The sequence below is a fragment of the Pyrgilauda ruficollis genome, unplaced genomic scaffold, assembly GCF_017590135.1.
Source record: "Pyrgilauda ruficollis isolate IOZ18807 unplaced genomic scaffold, ASM1759013v1 scaffold9, whole genome shotgun sequence".
Taxonomy (NCBI): Eukaryota; Metazoa; Chordata; class Aves; order Passeriformes; family Passeridae; genus Pyrgilauda; species Pyrgilauda ruficollis.
Window position 1 is genome coordinate 10,948,376 of NW_024531043.1, and position 20,594 is coordinate 10,968,969.

The window sequence follows — 20,594 nt, forward strand, 5'->3', positions numbered from 1 at the left end:
TTTTCCCAACACCCCCAAAAAAAAAAAAAAAAAAAAAAAAAAAAAAAAAAAAAAAAAAAAGCCATGAAACGGAGACCGGAACAAGGAAAAGAGGTTAGTGGGTTAAGTGGTGTGTGTTTCCTGCGTTTGCAAAGGTGCCTACAGTGAGGAGGGAGGCTGTGATTCGGCCATTAGTTACAGATGGTGGCTGCAGGCTGGAGATTCCTGCAGCCAGACCACAGCTCTTGTGTCTTTTCCAGCAATGCAGACTTTAAACTGCTCAAATCCTGTATCAAGACGGCGTAAAAAATAGTGGATTTGATAGTTAGTGTGGCTGCCAGCTGGGTCCTTTATGTGTTTTGATGCAGAATGCCTAGAAATGTGAACAAAAAGGAGTTAGTTTGCCAAATGAGGTTTCTGTCCCCTAATCTTTGCAAAAATGGCATGAGTGGCAAGTAGGTAAAGAACATTCAGGAGGATTTATAAGCAAATTAGATTTTTCAAAACTTTGCAGCAATTTGTGTACAACTTCTGGTGAAGGCTCTGTCTCTGAAGCGATGAAGGAGAGCATTAAACAGATCACCCCAGGGACTGGCAGTGCCATAAGAAATATTTCTGAGCAGCCTAACTTTTAATGTTTTTCTATTCCCTAACTCTGGAAGCTTTAATTCCTCTTGTATGAGCAGCAAACTCAGACATGGAGATACGCAGTTTTCAGCAGAAACCTTGTTACCTTCATGAGACAAATTCCTGTCTTGTAAATGCAGAAACTTAATTGGTGGAAGCAGCATTGCACAGGCAGTTAACCTCTGCAAATTAAGATGTGAAAAATACTGTTTCAGACTGATTCATTTTTGTCCTTCACTCTACTTGCAGGTACTGTTTGATGAGTGTGAAAGGATGCTTCACTGATTTTCATATTGATTTTGGTGGCACTTCAGTGTGGTATCACGTTTTCCGTGGGGGGAAGGTAGGTGAACCTTTTTTGATATTTGATTTTATTTCTCTGTGCCGTTTACAGAGCGGAGGGGTTGCTTTTTTTCTTTTTTTCCCTTTCTTTCTCTGTTTTTTTTTTTTTTTTCCCTTGAGGGGATCAGCCAGTGATCAGACTGTTTCAGCAGCTTTGTTGATACACACAGAGTTTACTGAACTAGAAGGACACCGGTCACCGTTATGAAACAAACACGTGATTTATTTGAAATACCAAATGTGTTATTTGCTGGTGCTGGTGCTTCTAGGCTCGTTGTTGCTGTGTGGTCCAGAAGTATCTTGCAGTGAGATGTGGCTGGCTGTGTGTACCCTTGTTGGGTCAGAGTGCCCTCACAAGCCTCTGGAGCTAAAGCTTCTGTTCCTTTTAGAGATTTCACGTTTCTTTGGTGTGTACAGCATAGTAAGCCAGAACTGAAACATTAAAGGATACAGAAGCCTTAAAATACACAGCATGTAGAGCTGTATTACCATCTTTCCTGGTTTAGGATGTTTTTCCCAGTTGGAGTGTGGCCAGTGTGTGGTGGGAACTGAAGTCAGTCAGTGGTACAGATCCTGTTCCTCTCTGTACCAACATGCAGTTCTGAACTGCAGGTAAACCACAGGCAGCTTCTGAGTAAGATATTTCTGGAAGAGAGATGACAAGTGACAGTTACCCAGGCACTTCCAGCACGTGGGCTAATTGCTGCTGCTGTCTGTGTGTGCCTCTGTGTACAACACCTGGAAAACAAGTGTTTCATGCAGAAAGCAGCTCATTTGCCTAATACACTGTAACCTTGGTGGAGTCTCTCAGCTGTTTCTTTTTGTTGACTGTTGGTAATAATTAAATCTTCATTTTGTTTTTAGATCTTCTGGCTGATTCCACCTACTCTGCAGAATCTAGAACTTTATGAAGAATGGGTTCTCTCAGGAAAGCAAAGTGATATCTTTCTGGGAGACAGGGTGGAACGGTGCCAAAGAATTGAGCTGAAACAAGGCTACACGTTCTTCATTCCTTCAGGTATCCCTGTTAACTAACCTGGAATGACTGGGATTGTGCTTTGCTAACAGTTCTGTGTAAAACAATTCTTCACACCTAAACCCCATACTGACCTCTTTATTTGCTGTGGCAGATGAAAGGCCAGGGACTAAATGTGCTTCATTTTCCAGAAATTAAGACTGATGGAAAATGTACTGTGAGGAAGTGTGTACAGTGATCACGTGTGTGTACTGGGAGAAAGAAGAGAGGAGTTGGGCCTCTGGAGCTGTCAGTTCACCACTTCTCATCAGAGCTGTACTGACTGCTGCTGTTAGCTTTCTGGGAAAGACAGTTTTCTCTTTTTGTGATCTCTTCTGGCAGGTTTCACCTGCAGTTCAGTAACTTGCTCCTTTGCCTCTATCTGTAGCCAGAGGTGGGTCTTGGTGGAACTCCAGAGAGATTCCAGTGCATGGGAGAGCAGGTGCTGTGCTCCCTCAGGTTGCTTCTTGAGGAAACAGCTTCATTGTTACAACTGGTCAGATGGTGCTGAATCTGGACATCTTCCAGCAGCCCAGCCACACTCAGTTTTACACTGCTGCCCACCTCAGAAGCTGTGTTGCATGATCCAGGTTCACCTTGCAAAGCCACCAAATATTTGTAGCTTTGAAGGCTGATGCTTCAGCCCTTTCAGCTCCTGCCTAAACTGGATTAAGGGTGGTGGAATGTGTAACAGCCCTCATTTAAGATGATATCAGACTTTGCTTTCCGTGACTGTTATGGGACTGTAAGTTTGTTTATAATAATTTAACACATTGCCTCTGCCTATTGGATCTTACCAGGGAAATAAATATAGGTAGACTTTCTACATATCAGAAAGGCAGGATGGTAGCTTTTCAGCTCTGGAATTAATTACTCTGTGGAGATAAAATTATTATTTTTTAACCTAGAGACAGAGAGAATGCAGGTCATGCAGAGACAGGGACAATGTTCTTCTCATCTGGGGAGTGTTGTTAGGATCAATTGAAGGCCACAAATGTGCACATTTGTAAGTATTTGTTAAGAATCAGCCTGGGAGATGACAGGCAAAATGACTTTGAGGGTGGGGGAGTTAATCTGTAGAGGAATTAGATCTTGGCTTGAAAGAGGTCAGAATGTGCCGTTACTGTTTGAGCTGGGTGTTTGAGTGTGGCTCTGCTGTTTGCTTAGATCCCATTACTGCATCTTCTATTTATCTCCATCCTCCTGTGAAAAGCCTCCTACAAGTAAGACTTTCTGTATGTCAGTTCAGTCATGTTCAGCAGCTGGAACACTGCAGGTTGTGGGAGCTTGGACAGGACACAGCTGTAACATGGTGGCTGACACAAAGTGATTCCAAATGGGTTTTTGACTGTAGTTTCTGTTTTCTTAGGAAAGCCCCAAGTACAGAAATGCCAATACCTCAGACATTTTAGGCTCCGTGCCAGATTTGAAAGGCATTTATGAATAATTTCTCTGTAAGCACCTCATAGATTCAAAGATTTTTGCTCTGCTCTGTGTTGTTTGGAAAACTTACTTGCAAATCTCTTATTTGTGTGAAAGGGCATTATTTCTGCCTTTGTTTTAAGAGTATGGAAATGCCTAATTAAAGGCTGTTCCAGGTCAGTGAATTGAGCACAGCTGTGTAAAACAGGTCAATTCCTGTGACCTCTTTGCTCTGGTTTGAGCACATATCATGTTAGTTAATGTTTGAAAGTGGTTTTTATGTGCTTTAGAAGTGTTCTTAGTGTTTAGATTCTGTTTATGGATGTCTGTAAAAGCAGCGTGTCCTGTATTTTCAATTGAGCCTGATAAACCCTTGACCAGCCTCAACTCATCCATGAGGAAATACCTTCTAATTACAGGTTTGCTCACAGAAAGTGTAGAGGAATTAATGCTCAGCTGGGCTGTGAATGGGGAACATTTCAGCACGGGACCTTTCCCATAAAATATCCTGCTCTTCTTCTGCTTTCGAGTAATTTTTGGGAGTAGTCCTAGAAATTCTGTTATACCATAGCACTGTGAGAGTGAAGTAGGTAGAGAAGACTGTAAGAAGACAAGTGAGGGAGTGAAATCACAGTCTGCTGAGAAATGGAAGGTTTGCCTGAGAATCTGGAATCAGCAGTAGATCCAGTAAATCCCCAAAAGTACAAACCACTTGGAGAAGAATGGGGATCATTCTTCAGGAAGGCATAATTATAGTGCTCACCAGGGCCTCAGGGTATTTTCCTCTCCATCACTGCCATCATCCTTTCAGGATTAAGTTTAAACCAGTAGATTTCTGCTGGTGTTTGTAACCCTGCAGAGCCCTGAGAGCACGACCCCAGCTGTGGTATCAAGGAGGAATTGAGCCCAGTATTGTCAGCACAGTGAGTTGTTAGGGACCAAGGTGCATTTTTCAGCATTTTAGGAGTTCCTCCTAAATATGGGGAGGGGGGAGCAAGCTGGGATTCTGAGGGATACCCTTGCAGGAGCCCAGCTGTGCCCTGGTGGCCCCAGGGGGCTGCTCCACACGAGCCATGCACAGTTACAAGTTCTCATCTCCCACTTTAGTGATTCCCTTTGGTGAGTCAAGGGTGATAACTCTGCTAAAGTCTGTGGAAAAGTGATAAAATCAACTAGGAACCTGGCCTTTTCCACTAATGCAACTGGTGTTAGCATAATTGTTGATTGAGAAAGACACACATTGTGCCATTCTGAGGTTTATGGCCAGATTAGATTCAAGATGTTAGACCAGCTGAAGGTTCAAGAGGGGAGGAAGCCATAACTGCTTCCAGTGTCAAGGAATCATTTTAAATTTTTTTTTCTGTAGAACTCAAACTATTGTTTCCCCAGGATGGGAGCAAACTTTTCCTTATACAGGAAAAGTTTGTGTTGCAGCCCCAGGATATTTACACTGTGTATGTTACCATGGGCAGAGTTTGATATGTACAGTTTCCATATGGTAAACATTCACCACAGATGAAATCTAGTCAAGGTAATACATCTCCTTCTGGAATAGTGGACAGGGGATGCTGCCTATCTGACTCACATGCCAAATAAAAGGGAAATTCTTTATAAAGTGTGCTTCAGGTGGAAACTGTGATGATCCAGAACAGAAAAAGGATCATTTCAGTTCTCAGTTATTGTCTCAGTAGGGAAACAACAAAATTTTACCAGCCACAGTCAAATCTAGAGCTTGTCCAGTACTATTTTTGCTGTAGTTTTCTTCTGCACCATGTGATGACTTTTCAGGGAGGATGTGTCAAGTGTTTGGAGTCTGTTGCAATGGTGTTAATGGGGTAGTAATTAAGGTATCTCCCATCACTGTGCTGGGACACACAGAATCAGTGTTTGGGCAGCATCCCTCGGATTTCTACAGCTCAGGATTTCTGTGGACACGTGTTTTTGGCTTCTACAGGCCAGTTGCTCTGTTATATCCTGACTTCCTCTACAGCCTTTTTGAAATACCCCTCACTAAGCTAATGCCAGTTAACCAGGTTTTTTACCTTCAGTGCTTCTCCCTTTATAAGTATTTCCTCCTTTTACATCACTGCGTAACTTCACTGGAACCTTTCTCTCTCCTTCTCTTGCCCTTCACCCTCCACTCCAGTCTTTATTCTCTGTAAACTGTCTTTCACTTCTCTCCTTGCACTTGTTTTCTCAAGTGGTGCATCCATTGATTTCCCTCTCTCTTGGCCTCTGGACACCACATTAGTTCCTCTCATGTCCTCCTAAACATCACTGGTGTTACCTAAACCCAAGCTCAAAATTAAGCATGCACAAAAATTCATCTTTTTTTTTCAATCCACTTGCTCTTTTAAGTCTTAGTCTTGCTGAATATGTAATTTTGATTGTGAGTGATGGACCTCTGACATGGATATTGTCTTTCTCCTCCTGCTTGTTGTCCTCTACAAGCAGGATTTTGGCCATAATTTGAAATATGTTAAACTTGCTTTTCTCTCAGTTTTTTGGAAGGCCTCTCTTTCAAAGAATGACCTTTTCTTTCATGCATGTCTATATATGTCTGGTGCAGACACTTGCACTTCAAATTCAGGGGAGTTCACCCATGTAAAATTGGTACAGACAAAAGCAGCCAGCTTGTAGTATCCTGTGGAAAATGTGTCTTGCGATGTTTTTGCCTGTTAATGTTGTGAAGTCAGAGAGCAATCAGTGTCTTGAAAAGGTGAACTCCAGCCAGTTTTGGATTGTCACTGATGTGTGTGTCAGAATATGGATAAACTTGGATTTTCTTTTCTTTTTTTTTTTTTTTTTTTGAAGACCAGTTTTGCTGACCTCTGAGGTAGTTGCCCCACTTGTTGTGGATACAGGTTGATTCCAGGGTTTGCAGTGTGATTGGTCTCAGAGAATGTGCAAACATCCTCGTTTTGGTTCCTGTGGGAGGAGATGGCTGATGCTGCCAGGGGTTGCTCTATCATCCTCTCTTTCTTACAGCCTTTTTCTGAGCGTCTGTCACTGGGCAGAGGCAGTGGGCTTGGGTTGGGTCTTCTGATCTTACTGTAGGCTTTTCAAAGCTGTAGCTTTAATGTGAGTCCATGGAAGAGGTGAGATGTTGGGCTGCCATTAGATATTGCAGAAGACTTCTGCAGTGCTGATTTATTCAACATTCCTACGATAAAATCCAGACAGGGTGACCTGCTGTCAACTGGATGATGTTCCTTTCTGGTTCTTCTTCAAACTTCTCGTGTTGCTGCGTGCAATTTCATAACAGTTGTGTTTCACCTGGGAGCTGGCAGTGTTCCACTGAGGAGTAAGCTGTTTGTTTTACTTTATTTTTCTTATGTTCTCTGTACTGCACTTCAGGGCCTTTGGCATGGAAACATGCTGTTAGAGTCTCTCTTAATTATTGTGGTAACCTGAAAGTGCTCCAGAGTTCTTGTCTCCAGTCAAATGCAGAAATAATGACCTTTCTCAGATGAATGTTTTTGGGAAGGAGAGTGGACAGAAAGAGATGTTCTGTGTGGACTGCAGGCAGCTATTTGCAGGGATTCAAAGTGTTTCAGATGCTGTCTCAGTGGTTATCAGTGGCATTTTGCCTATTAGGAGTGTGTGGTCCTAGGTCACCTCTGCTGTGCCAGTGAGAGTTTGATGGATTATTGTGTGATGGGGCCAGAAGGTGGCACATAGCCCTTACAGCAGGAGAATGACAGGCTATTAAAATCTGGCTGGTACATTTTTTGCAGGGTGTTGTGCTAGGGCTGCAGAGCTGCCTGGCTGGTTTTGGTTGCTGTTTAGCTTTTCCCATTCTGTGAGCTTCCACTGACATTAATGGAATCTCCGTGCCTGGAACCTCAGGGACCACATGAAGAAGATTGTGGAGGGGATCAAAGAGGAGAGGCTTTTTGCTTTGAGTGTCTGCTTTCAGATGGAAGGTGACAGCATGATGCTGGATTTTTGATTCTGTACCTAATTCCAAGTTCTGCTTCATTCTTAAAAACAATTTAAGATTGAGAGTTGCTGTATTACTTGTACTACTGGGGCAGAATTAGTAAATACTTAACTTTAAAAAAGTAAACATGATCTTTCCTTGTTAGATTTGGTTGTGGGCACTGTTATGATGCAGTCATTCTTCTTTTGAGATTTGCTGGCAGTGCCCACTCTCAGGTTATCTCTTTAATCACTTTTTATTTTTGAGACTATATATTTCATCTTTTCCACCCCAAGTTGCTGTAGAATTGCAGGAAAATGTGTGGCAACTCCTATAGCACAAGGCACAATATCAGTTCAGTTACTAATGGAAACAGATGCACCATGGTTTTGGCTTGGAGCTTGTAGGCTGTTTGCCCCACAGCTTTATAAGTTAATATTCTTTTTCATTATTCTCAGATGGATGATTGCATCCTTGAGTAGGAATTTGCAGCCCACTGAAATCTTCTAACAAGTTTGCAATGTTTAATAATACTTGTTTTATAAAATTCAAAAGATAATGAGATTATATCTTTCTTTTAACTGTTCAGAAAAAGTGTTTGTTACTGTTAATTTTACCTTCTTGATTTACTAGAGATGATAACATCTAAATATTCAAGTGTATCTTAGGAGTGGTGGAATAATTCATAACTGTAAATCAGCTGAGAGCATTTCTGAGTCTCCTGAAGAGAATTCCTGCTCGGTGTTGGCTTGGCTTCATACACTAGGATTGTTTTGGGAAGGAAAAAGCACTTATTGATCGCCAGGAGCTGAAATAAAAACCATCAACTTCAGAAAAACCTTAAGTGGCTGGTCTTATTGAGGCTTGACATGAGGGCTGGGAGCAGTGACTGCAGTGTCTGTACTCCCAAATCCATTTATCCCACGTGGCTGAGCCTGTGGTGGGCAGGGCTGGGCAGGAGCTGTTCCACCTTCCTGTCACTGCTGTGGGCACAGGCTGCTTGGGGCATGGTCACCCAAGGGCAAGAATCTTCCTGGTTCATGGCTGGTCCTCAAAGCCCCACAGTCAATGTCCTCCTCTCATCTGTAGGATTTAATTGTAGCTTTAGGTAATATTTAGCAGGTGCTTTTATTTGTGGTTTTCCGACAAAAATTAACGATTTCTTGTTCCACTGACTTTTGACTTTTTCAATCCTTATTCCAGTTGTTCTGATATTATTCCAGTGCTTTTTTAAGCATTAAGGATAAAATTAAATTTTTGGTGTTTTTCTCTGTTTTTGAGACAATTGCCAAGAGGTGAGGTGTTATCTCCTGTCTCACATGAAGCCATGGAACACAGAGGGTTGTGCAGCAGTGGCAGGGTTTGTGTGAGCAGCACAGAGCAGTGACTGAGGAGAGAACTGATGAACTCACTCCACAGGTCTTGGTATTGGGGGCTGTGGGGGAAGTTTGTGCTGTGAGAGCTGGAAGTCAGACACACAGGAGCTGTCATGACAGGCTGTTCAGCACAGGTGACATGATCTGAAATGTCAACAGACCTTCAATGCATCCAGCAAAATGTAACAGCACAGGTGAAGGTGAGGCAGGGGTCTGGTGGATGACATTAAAGCAAACCCCTTGGCTGTCCTTTTGTCTTCACCATACGTGCAGCTCCTCCTGCTCTGGAGGTTTGTCTTCCCCTTTAAAAAACATGGTAATTGGGGAGCTGACAAGATGGGTGTTTTTGTTTGCAAATGGTCACAATGAACATTCATCCTCCTCAGTTTATTTCTGAGTCGTGCTGTAGCTAAGCTGTGGGAATGGATTGAATGTGCCATCCAAGCTTCTCATTCCTCAGAGCTCATTTCCACAATACATTACCCTGATGGAAACTGTTTCCTGTTTTCTGCTCATCTCTCTTTCCTCCTATTTCTGCTTTTCTGGTGCTGACCTCCAGTTTTTCTCCATACACAGCCTAGTATTAGAACAAGAGATTTTCATGTTGAGTTTTTTCCTCTGCAACATCTGTGCCAGTCTTGCTGGGATTTTGTACCTTGTCAGTTTTCCCATCTTTTTTGTCTAACCTTGCCCATTCTGTCCTGTGTCCCTGGAATCCACCTCTTGGTGCTCGTGTCTCTGCAGTTTCAGTTATGCACGTACGTTCCTCAGGCAAGTGGAAGCTATTTTGGGATGCAGTGTGACTGAAATGCTGCACAGCTGAGTGACCAAAATCTATTTTATGCGCAGGTGACTCCTCTGACAGGGCTGTGTCCTGCAGAGGGGCTGAGCTGGATGCTGCCTGTGGGAGCACATGGACTGCAGGAAATCTGGGATTCCCCAGGACTGAGCTGTGTGCCCAGCTCAGCACTTCAGCACTGAGGGGAGGGTACCCACAGGCAGCATCTGTGCCTATCAGAGCCATGCCTGGAAATCATCCCTGCCTTGGCAGGGGTAGGAACTTGACTTCCCAGGACTTTATATGATGACTTTGCTGCTTGGTCTCTCGTTTATTTTTCTTTTCCCAGTCCTGATGGATTTTAGTGTTATGTTTTAAAGGATTTTGCTACTGACAACTGTGTCATTAAGAGCAATATTTTCAGTCTTGTTATTAGAAATACTTGCTGCTTGAAGGACCTAGTGTTCAGTTAATTCAGCAGCTGGGAGCTGAAGGTACTAATTGCTTGTAAGATGTTTAGTCCTGGATTATAAATGCAAGTAGGGAATTAAAGACCTTCTCCACAGAGCCAGAGGTTGTTTCAGATATGTTACAGAAGATTTTCAGTTTGCACTGTACCAGCTCTGCAAGAATGCTTGTTTGAAACGATATTTTTGTTCATTATTCTTTCTGTGCAAGGGTTTGTCATGTCTGGAACACCATTTGTTAGAGCATTGGCTCAAGCCAGTGATAGATCCTTCCACATTTCTTCCAAAAATATTTGGACTACTACCAAGAAAGTCTAGCAGTTATTAACACAAAAACCCTTGGCATCTCGCAGGGGTAGCGTTGAGAAGTCAGGGAAGGTTTGTTGAGAGACCCAAAGACCAGGAAACAATGAAACCAGCTGCACTCCAGTGGGAAATGTTCACTGAGGAAATACAGTTTGTAGGAGAAGGCTACTGTGTGGTTTCAGTGGAAGCACCCACTCAAGGAACAACTGCATTGATGGAATTTAATTTTATTGATTATTAAATGAAGGGATATCTCCTTTTAACCTTTTAAATAGGACAAGAATCAGCTCAGTTACTCCTTTTAATCAAGTTGCAAATATTTGATAGCAAATTGTATTTTGAATGTTGTTGATAATTTTACTAAAATAACAGCTGCACTAAGGTTGGACATTGACATCTGTGCTGAGAGAACTGCTGTGGGAAGTGGTGCTGAGGACTCCTCAGTGTTCTGCTGGTAACTGCCTGGTTCTGAGCTGTCTTCTGCCAGCACTCACTTGTGGGGCCATGAAAGTCATTTCACTTTTTCAAGTTTCACTTTGTTAATCTCTAAACCTGACAATTAAAGTGGATTGTCACGCAAACCAGCCCTGTTTCAGCACCCAGCCAAAGAGTTGGCTTTGAGGACCAGATTTGCCTCAGCACGTGGTTTCCACTCTTTCCCCCCAACCACAGAAATCTTTGTTTATCCAGTGGAATCAGTGGCCCCAACTTCTTTGACCTTGGATCTGTTTTCCTTCCCAAAGACTAGGACGAGGATCATGTATTTTTGTAGTAGTTTGCTTTTAGTACAGGCTGATGTATTTCATGTGAGGTGCTGAACTACTTCAGCTGTGAAGTATTTATAGTGTTGATGTGTGTAGTTGCCACCCTACCCTTACATGAAAAAAAAAAATCCTCTCTAGTTGATTGTTCTTGATTTGGTAGTAATAAACAGGCTGGATATCTGGAAATGAAGTTATGCAGAGAAGGAAAGATGGAATAATTCTGAGAGCTGCCAGAGCCATGAGCCACATGCTGGTTTTATATGCATCACATTTAGTGTGTGAAGTCAGACCTGTAAATTGACTGAAACATGGAACAGGTTGCCCAGAGGGGCCACGGAGTCTTCATCCCAGGAGACACCATGGAGCCATCTGGAGATAGTTCTGTGCAGCTGGCTCTAGGTGGTCATGAGGGTTGGACCTCCAGAGGTCCCCTCCAGCCTCTACCATTCATTGACTCTGAAATTCAGAAAAACGTATCCAGAGTGATGGGCTTGTGTTTCCAGAGAGAAAATTCTAGTGCTGATTTCTTTTCCTTCCCATCACTCTCCTACCAACATGCCCTTAAATGAAAGCCCCAGTCCTGCCATCTGCTGTGGCTCAAGGACTTCCCAGACAGAGCTTTGCAGGCCTTTATGGCTGAAAAATTGTTGTGGAGGAGCACTTTTGTGGCTGCTGGCTGGAAAACCCTCTAGGCTGAAAGGCATTTTCCTGCTCCCTCACTGATCAGGAAGTGAGGGAAAGCTGCCACAGCTTTAATGGAAAGTACTGCACAGTCAGGAGAAAATTGACTGCCCCCCATGTTGCTTTGCTGTCTGCTGGTTTATAAATTGTAATGCTTTTCATTAAAAAGAAGAGGAAAAAAAGTGTCAGGTCTCTGTGGGTCCCAGATCATTAGCAGGATCAATTCCTTTTTCACTGCAGAGATCAGAGGCTACAGTCTTGCATAGCCAGAGTTTCAGCTCCTGACAGACCAAGCAAACAATGCAGAGGCAGAAGAGCTGGTGTGTGGCTGTCTGAATTGCTGTGCCTGGATTTTCATTGTGATGGAAGATTCTTTGGAGCCTGTGAAATTAATTCAGTCCCTTGTAGGATTGGGTCAGAACAGTCTCATCAGCTCCAGTACCAGAAATGTTAAATCCCTTCACTTGAGCCTTGCAGTGAAAATTATTTCTTGGTTACTTCCAGAAGTTGATTGTAGGTGATGAAACTTTCACCCCTGAAGGAGGGCTGGTAATAATTTGAAATCTTTTACCGCTGAAGGTGTGTTGTGGTGCTAGTGTGAAGGAAGTTTGGTGTACCTCAGTCCAGTCCTACAGCCCTTGGCCCTCCACCACTGCTGACATGGTTTGCAGCCATGCTGGAGGTGCCAGTCTGAGAGTCAAGTGTATGGAACAGACTGAATTTACTTCTTAGTCATGGATGTGGTTGAGTCATAAACTTGCGTGTGCTCAGTAAACACTGTAAGTGTTGGGTGAATAAATAGAACTGATTTACAGAGGGTTGTAAGACTGCACGTCACAAGGTGCCCTTCTGCTGTGACTAGTCCTGAAGTGTGGCTGTGAGCATCCCATTTAACCTTTCACTGCTTTAACCTCTCATCCCCAGCACAGTGGGATTCAGAGGGTTGTTAAAATTTGATTTTAAATTGCTCTGTAATGCTACGTAGCACGAGGCATTCTCAGTTCTTTGCTTTCCCTCTCTAGGGTGGATACACGCGGTTTATACTCCAGTAGATTCTCTGGTGTTTGGTGGAAATATCCTGCATAGCTTTAATGTTCCCATGCAGCTTCGCATCTATGAAATTGAGGACAGAACAAGGGTAAGGATACTTGATTCTCTTTTTAACTGAGCAGTTCTTTGTGACTATGATCTGTCATAGTCTCTCCCTCGTATTCCCTTCTGACAAACAACAACTGACGGGATCTCCGTGTCACAGTCGTTGAAACAAGAGGTAAACATGAAGTAATGAGACTTTCAAACGTTGGTTATTTTTAGTGGGATTTACTCATGTGCTTCCCACAGATGTGTCCCTTCTGTGTCTTTTGTCTGCCTGTTAAACTTACGTAAAACACCTTCCCTTCTGCACAAAAACATATTGCACTTTACAGAACTTTGTACCAGTATTTCTGGTAACCCTCTGCTTATCACCTCTCTGTGCACACCTGGGGTGGATGCCTGATCCTGGAGAATTGATGGCACTGGGCTGGTTCTGCTGCCCACAGCTGAACTGACAAAGCTGTGCAGAAGTTGTGTATGCAATGACATCTTCTGTAATTGGCAGTCACTACAGTGACTTGATACCATGCAAGAATTTCTTGGAGCAGAGGGGCCGGGGTGGGACATTGATCTGAACATTGTGATGTTCATCTGGCTGTAGCACCCACCTGAGGGAAAGGCTGGGGGAGGTTACTGTGCCACCTCTTTGTTGGGGGTGACAGTTTTATCCTTGGTTAATAAGCAGGGCACCTGCTCATCATATCCACTGAGTTTCAAAAAGCAGCAGCATCTGAAGGAAGTGACTCTGTTTTAGTAGGCTGTTAAATAACCTGTGCAAACCATTGTGGCATTCTGATATAAAAATGGTTTAGAGGGATGTGCAATCCAGATGGGGACTGTTTTGGAGGCCTCACTCTGAGACAGTGCTGATAAACCATTGACACAGGTGCCAGCTCTGGTGTTAGTGGAGATTTGGGCAAAATGGCAGGAAATGGCAATTCTTCTTCACTAAAAAGTGTTAAAATAGCGTGTTCTGGACATCAGTGCAGTTCACTGTAGTTCACCCCTACAAGAGGGCACAAATCTTGCTCCAAGTTGGCTTTTACCCCAAATTGCTTTCTTTGCAGTGAGAGTGCATAGGCCTGGAGCAAATGCAAATTGTTTTGAAGTACATCTCTGACTCAGTGGGAGTGAGGTGTCCTCCCCCCAGCCCCCCTGGCTGCCCAGCGGGTACAAGGCCTGGTAATCTTCACACTGCAAAACAGTGGGGGGAGCAGTGGGTTTCCTGGAGTGACTTTAATGAAGAGAAGCAGAAAAACGAATTCTTAGTGGAAGAGAAATGAAGACAAAAGATGAAATTTAGGGGGAATTAGAACAGAGGAGTGCGGCAGAGAGCAAAAGTAGAGACCAGACTGGATTCAGCCTGGCTTTGAACAGCTGGGTTTGTCAAGTGTCTTGAGAAAGTGCAGAGGGACTTGGACAGGAAAGTTATGGTGACAGGAGCAGCAAGGGCTCACCTGGCAGAGGTACTGGGCACAGGAAGGTTTCCAGAGTGACTGTAAATAAGAACCAGCAGTACATGCTGGGAGTACACTGCAGGTGTGCAGGGGAGGGTGTGTTGTTGCTGGGAAGGATGTTTGCACAGGCAGCTCACTTGCAGAACGGAGAAGGGGAGACTGGCAGGGAAGATCAATGCCAGAAACAAGTGATTTTCATTGAAGTCTTCTGAGAAGATGGGCAGGAAATGCTCTGTTTTCTTTAAGTTGCATAAAAATGGACATTTTGTTGACACAGGACTTGAGCTACCCAAGGTCACACACCTTGGGTTGTAGCTGCTCAGCTGTGCTTCAAGGCCCTTCTCCTTGGGAGGCTGGGTGCAGCTTTGATTTTCTAAGCTTTTTATGCCAGCAGGCAAAACTCCTTATAACAGTCAAATATTTTGGTAACTTCTATGAACTAACCAGCCAGTTACACTGAAATGCCTTTTAAAATTTACTGGCACACTGATCCTGTGAAGGGTTGTGGGAGTTGGGTATCTGCATCTTGAAAAATGTCCTGTCACTATTAACTGGGAAAGGGATCCTGCCACATTTGGAAATCCCAAATCAGACCTTTGTTCTTGTCATTTTTTGTTTAAATTTTCATTGAAGTCTGTGTAGTTCTTTATCATTTTCCTTGCAAAAATAGTGGAGTGCTTTAAAAAAGACCTATGGAAGCCAGCAGCCCAGAATATCCACGACTTCACAGAAGCAATTTCAGCACTTGGATGTTGCTGTGTGCTGGCAACGTGTTACGCACAGGCTGTACCTGTGCTCACAAACTTGTGCTCGTGGGCAGATGTATAAAATCAGAACTGTGTGAACAGTTGAAGAATAGCAAGAATTTCTGCACAGAAACAAAATAGAAGCCGTGCAGCTAAGGCATACAGAAGTTTGATAAAAGGCAGGAAAATCAATACTGTGATTTAGAAATAATAACACTCCCCCCTTTCTCCAAAACTAAAAATATCGTGCAGGAATCTTGAAGGGGAAATGGTTTCAAAACAGGATTCTGGTGTGTACTACATTATTTGCTTTGTCAATCAAATTTTGTCATTTCTTTGTTGAAATAATTCCATTCATACACTGGCTGGTCTGGCAGACTCAGTACAGTGTAGTTCACCCAAATTTGCCAGTGTGAGCATACTGCAAATGAGTTTCTCATCCGTATTGATCTTTCCATTGTGTATGGCACAGAAGTAAATTACATGATGTGATTGACAAAGTAATTTGCCACACTCAAATCAAAGTGTAATACAGGTGTGCTTCCCCTCTTCATTTTGCACAGAGCAATTTTATGGAGGTTTCACTGTGTTTAAACCTGCTATGTAATGTTTAATCATCTTTGATTGCTGATATTCAAAGTCATTTTTATGCTAGGTGTAGTTGTTATTGTCTTAGCTCAGACAAGAATAAATACAGGGTTGAAATGGTAATGCTGATTTACAGCTTGATAAAATTGCCTAGTTTATATACTTGTCATGCTTATTCTAGCTTAATTCCTCATACCCCTGGGAGACTTTTTAAGAGGGTTGTAGCCATTTAAAAATAGTTTTAAGGAGTAATAAAAAACATGTCTATTGTTGGGAACAGCTCCTAATGTGCAATTGAGGTAAACAAATATTCTCCAGCCTTAGAGTTCGTAGAGACTCTCATTTTGCAGCCTGGCTTTCCTGGAGGCCAATTAACAGCCAGTCAAACAGGCCAAGCTGTTTAGCTCTCTGCAAGCCCAGCTTGAGGAGCTGCAGAGCAGGATGCCATGCAGGGATTCATCATTTGGCACAGGGGTGATACAGCTCTCTAGTATTGAGGAGGAAGAATGTGTCAAACCTAACCCCAATTAATCTAAATTTAACTGCTTTAAAATATTGGAACATGGTGGGAACAAGGACACTCTGAATATATACGTAAGGTGGTCACTCACAGATGATGGTGTTTGCTATTCACTTGGTTTTCTGGAATGCAAGATAACATATTAAGTGGCTAGCTTAATTATTTTGTAAATAATCATAAATTGCTTTTCAATAGTGTGATTAGATTGATTAAACACAAGGGGAGCTTGTAATGATTTTAATGAGCATTGTGGAAGAGATTATGACTTTTTTCAGGAAAACATGTGTCTTACTTGCTTAAGGTTTTTGTTTTGTTTTTGGAGGGGTATATAAATCTCTAAAATAATTTCACTTTGAACTGAAGAAATGGATCATATTCCAGAGAGGATTTTTTCTTGCTGTACAGGAATAATTAAAATTTTTTTCAGTGGATTATAAATTATTAATCACAGAAGTTAGAGCTGGAAATGCCTATTAGATGATCCAGTGTATTTCCCTGCTGGTGGGGAATTCAGTCCTCTGGCAGTGTCTGTCTCAGATATTACACTTCGAACTCATCACAGAACATTTTTAATTTTTTTCCTTCTTTCTCTTATTCCTCCTCCCCTGCCCTTAAGAGTTCATTTGCCTGTGAGTGTACAATGGAAAGAGTATGGACATGCACATAATGCAGTTCACATCCGTTATAATTAATAAATGTGCAGGGATATCACAAAGAGCATATTCCTCTATACTTTTCCATAAGGCAAACTTTAAAAGTTTTTAAAGCACTGTTGGAGTCTCTTCACTGGCAGAAGGCCCTGTAGATCTCTGCACAGTATCTCTGTCTACAGATGGTGTAGAGAGCTCTTCCTTCTGAAGGTTTGTAAAAGCAAAGCCTTCTCGGGCAAACAGTGGATTACAGAGGCATGGAGGGATTTGCTGTGGGTTGGAACATTGATAGCGAGGCAATTAGGAACTCAAATTGAATATTAAAGATTGATATACATAATGGGAGCACTGCATGCATTACTGCCTTGTCTTTCACATTGAATTAACATTGGTAACAACTAAATTTGGTGAAGCTCAGAATCTGTCAACAAATGTTGAGCAATGATGTCTTTAATATTCCCAGGCATGTGGCTGAAAACCTTTTGAAGGCTGAGGGGTGGAAGGCGGCTTCCTGTTTGTAAGTCAATTCTTTGCAAATTTTGTTTCCTGCAGTGCTCTCTTGGAAAAATTTGAGTTCCTTTATTAGCATATATTTTAGCATGGATAATTTCCCCTGTGTTCCCTAATAGTCATAAGTGACTTGATCTCTTCTCTATGACAAATAACTAAACTAAAGGAAAAATTTTCTTCAATGCAAAAAGGCCCTGGGGTTAAATGTTCTCACATTTAGGGGATTGTTGTTTGGCTGGTTGGTTTTTTTTTCCTTTTCTTTTTTCCCTTCCTTTTTCGTATGTGTGCTTTGTAACAAACCACACAGGGAAACATTTGGGAAGGCAGCAGTGCTGGATGCATGACCTGTAGCAACAAGCAGTTCAGATTTGCCAGCTGTATTTGTGTTGAATTTAAGGGATTTTAATTCCTGAGAATTGCCATGGACAAATCCTACAATGTGATACATCTAGTTAGAGTGACAATACAGTATATTTTGCCTTTGTTACATTTTGTTTGACTGCTAAGAGTGCTTGCATTTCCTGTGCCCTGGGAACAGAGGCAAGTTCTTTGGCTGTCCACCTTGGGGACAGGTTTCAAATCTGGGCATTCCAGTAAGTCAGTGATCTGCTCAGGTGGATGCTTTGATCACCATGCAGGTGTTTGGACAGTGCCTGCTCTGCAGAGCTGAGGCTGAGTTTGCAGGTGCTGGGTTAGTGGTTCTGTTCAGACTTTGGGCTTTTGGCTGATCTGTGGTGGGTGGTGATTTGGTTTTTTTTCTGAGATAATGCTCCTTTCTGGTGCAGTTCAGCTTTTCACTAAAGGTGGGCGCTCACCCCTGGGCTTAGGGAGCAGTGAATATGCAGAGAATGTTTTAAAGCAGCTCCTGTAATCCCAGTGCAGTGCATGCATGTGAGCCTGCAAAACACAGATTTCTGTGCCACCAGGAGAAAGAGGTGTACAGTGTAAGTACAAGTGCATGCAAGATGCATGGCATCCATTTTTACCAAACCACAACAAATGCACACATCTTCCTGCATTTTAGGAGCTTCCCATCCTTCTGTGGTACAGTGACCTTCTACAGATAGAAAACTATGTTGGAAAGGAAGGAAACCCTCTTTGTTTTCTTTTGTATCTGAAATACTCTTACAAATAACTAGTGTTGGAGAATCCAGCTTTTTGTGTGAGAACAACAGGTCTGAGATGTAAGGAAAAGTACACAGCTTGACAGGATCTTTTGTCAAAATCCTGCTCTTCTATTCTTACTCTGTTTGTGGCAAAAGCTAACTTGCTACCAAAAGGTAAACCACATAAGGGATTTTTACTTTAATGTGTAGTTATCAAGAATTTATGTGTTCATTTCTTTAATCAAATTGTTGAGACAACCACAAATGAAAAAGATGAATTTCCTGCTTGACTCATTTTAGGTGATGTTGCCATTTTGATAAAAATCCTGTGATAGTGTTCAGGAGATGAAAACCCACGCCTTTATTTTAAGTTTTAGTGACTAACATCTGTATGTGACCACCCTATGTTTATACAGCAGGTAAATAATTCTGTAGGGGCCATCCATCAGTTTCATGATTTCACAAGAACACAAACCCTCTCCTCTCCCACCACCCCAAGAGGATACAAATTAGTGAACCAAGAAATGATGCTGTCGTGGCAGGCAGGCTGGCTCCTCATTCCGTATGCTGGAGGCATTCAGCTCCCTGCTCCCACCCTCTCCCCTCCCCCTCCTCACACTGTTTGTGCTCTTGATAACACGATGGGAATGATGACTGGCCCTTGTGCTGCAAACTTCTCTGCCTTCCCCATGGGCTGACAGTGTTGATTTGTTTCCAGGTGCACGCCAAATTCCGCTATCCTTTCTACTATGAGATGTGCTGGTATGTTCTGGAGAGATACGTGTCCTGTGTGACCCAGCGCTGCCACCTCAGCAAAGAGTACCAGAAAGAATCAATGTTAATTGGTGAGTGAATCCTTTGAGTGCAGATTCAGAACTGATGCTGGCACCTCAGGCTAGCTGCTGCTTTGGTTTCTGCAAAGCAGATTATAAACTGAACTGGAGAACTGGAGAAATTGTAATGAACTGTTTCTTTATTTTGGGGTGGGGAAGATTTTTGACTCTGAAGCGTTTCCATGAAGTACCAACCTACTTTGAATTACATGTATTGAACATTCCCTTAGCAAGTGGATCCCAGAAAAATAATTTTTGGATGTGTTTTTTCATTGGTTTCAGTAATGTTTGTGTTGGGATGATCTGCCAAACAGTTGAGGATTTACTGCCATGTTCAGCACAGCACCTCAGTAGCCAGAAATGTGTGTATTGCAGATGTGCTCTGCTGGGGTGGATGTTTTGTCCTTTTGTAGAGCAGCTCCTGTACAGAACATATTGTGGTCACTAAACCTGCCTTCTTTCTCTTCTCTTCTCTTTTCCTGAAATTCTCCTGTAATTCTTTGGTGACTGGGTTCTAGTTCTGCAGAAGAGCAAACCCAAAAAACACCTACACAAATCTCCATGATCTGTAACCCAGGTACAGGGAGGTCAAAGAAACCTTTACAGCAAGAGCTGAAAATGGACCAGAGGAGAGACAGACAGATGTGCCTGAGGCATTGCCTTGGCACTGGTGTGAGCTTTGCATCAGTGTGTGCCAATCCAATTGTTGCTGTGCTGAACTGCCTTCTTTTTCCTCCTTTTAATGAAAGGTGGTGATGGTCCATGTTCCCTCTGCTTTTAAGCACAGAATGGCTGAAAACAGCACAAGCACCAGCTCAGTCTTAACTGATACTTGTTAAGTGTGGAGGAGGACTAAAGCATTTCTGTGCCCCCTGCTCCCTGAGGTGCCACTTGGAGTGAACCTGGCATGGCTGGCACTGCCCAGGCTCTGGACAGAGAAGGGAAATGTTCACCTATGAGCACAGTTCTTAGTAGGAAGGATTGAAGAAGTTAAGGGCAGGTGTTGCTCTCCAGTGAGTTTTACTGACCAAGAATAATTTAATGGAGCTAATAATCTGTGTAGATAGGCCAGGGGGAATTCCTGGGGTCACTGGGCATTTGTGTGCTTCACATTTTAGCTGAGACCCTGGTCAGAAAGGTTAGTTAAGCAGAAATTCTGTGTCCAGAGGAATTTTTCTCATAAGATTATCCTAGAGGAGGAAAGGATGAATTAGCCCTTTGGATCAGCTCTTCAGAAAGCAGTGATAAAACTGATAACTGCATTCTTTGGAAAATAAGGACCAATCTCCTGTTGTCTAAACCACTGGCATGGAAAGAAGCTGGTCCTGCAGGCAGGGCAGAGGTGCCAGATCAGCGACGTGTAATTTCAGAACAAATTAGCTGTGGAGAGTGGATGGTTCAGGATATTGA

At 42.8% G+C, this 20,594-nt stretch overlaps 1 protein-coding gene across 6 annotated transcripts in view; it reads left to right on the top strand.

Moving 5' to 3' along the window:
- KDM2B (lysine demethylase 2B) overlaps positions 1-20,594 on the top strand; it is a 106,499-nt gene that overhangs the window by 33,842 nt on the left and 52,063 nt on the right. For all 6 annotated transcript variants that reach the window (XM_041488440.1, XM_041488443.1, XM_041488441.1 and 3 more), the window contains 4 exons: positions 856-949; positions 1,813-1,966; positions 12,702-12,817; positions 19,070-19,196. In XM_041488440.1, coding sequence (XP_041344374.1) covers positions 856-949; positions 1,813-1,966; positions 12,702-12,817; positions 19,070-19,196 — 491 coding nt within the window. The remainder of the gene's footprint in view (positions 1-855; positions 950-1,812; positions 1,967-12,701; positions 12,818-19,069; positions 19,197-20,594) is intronic.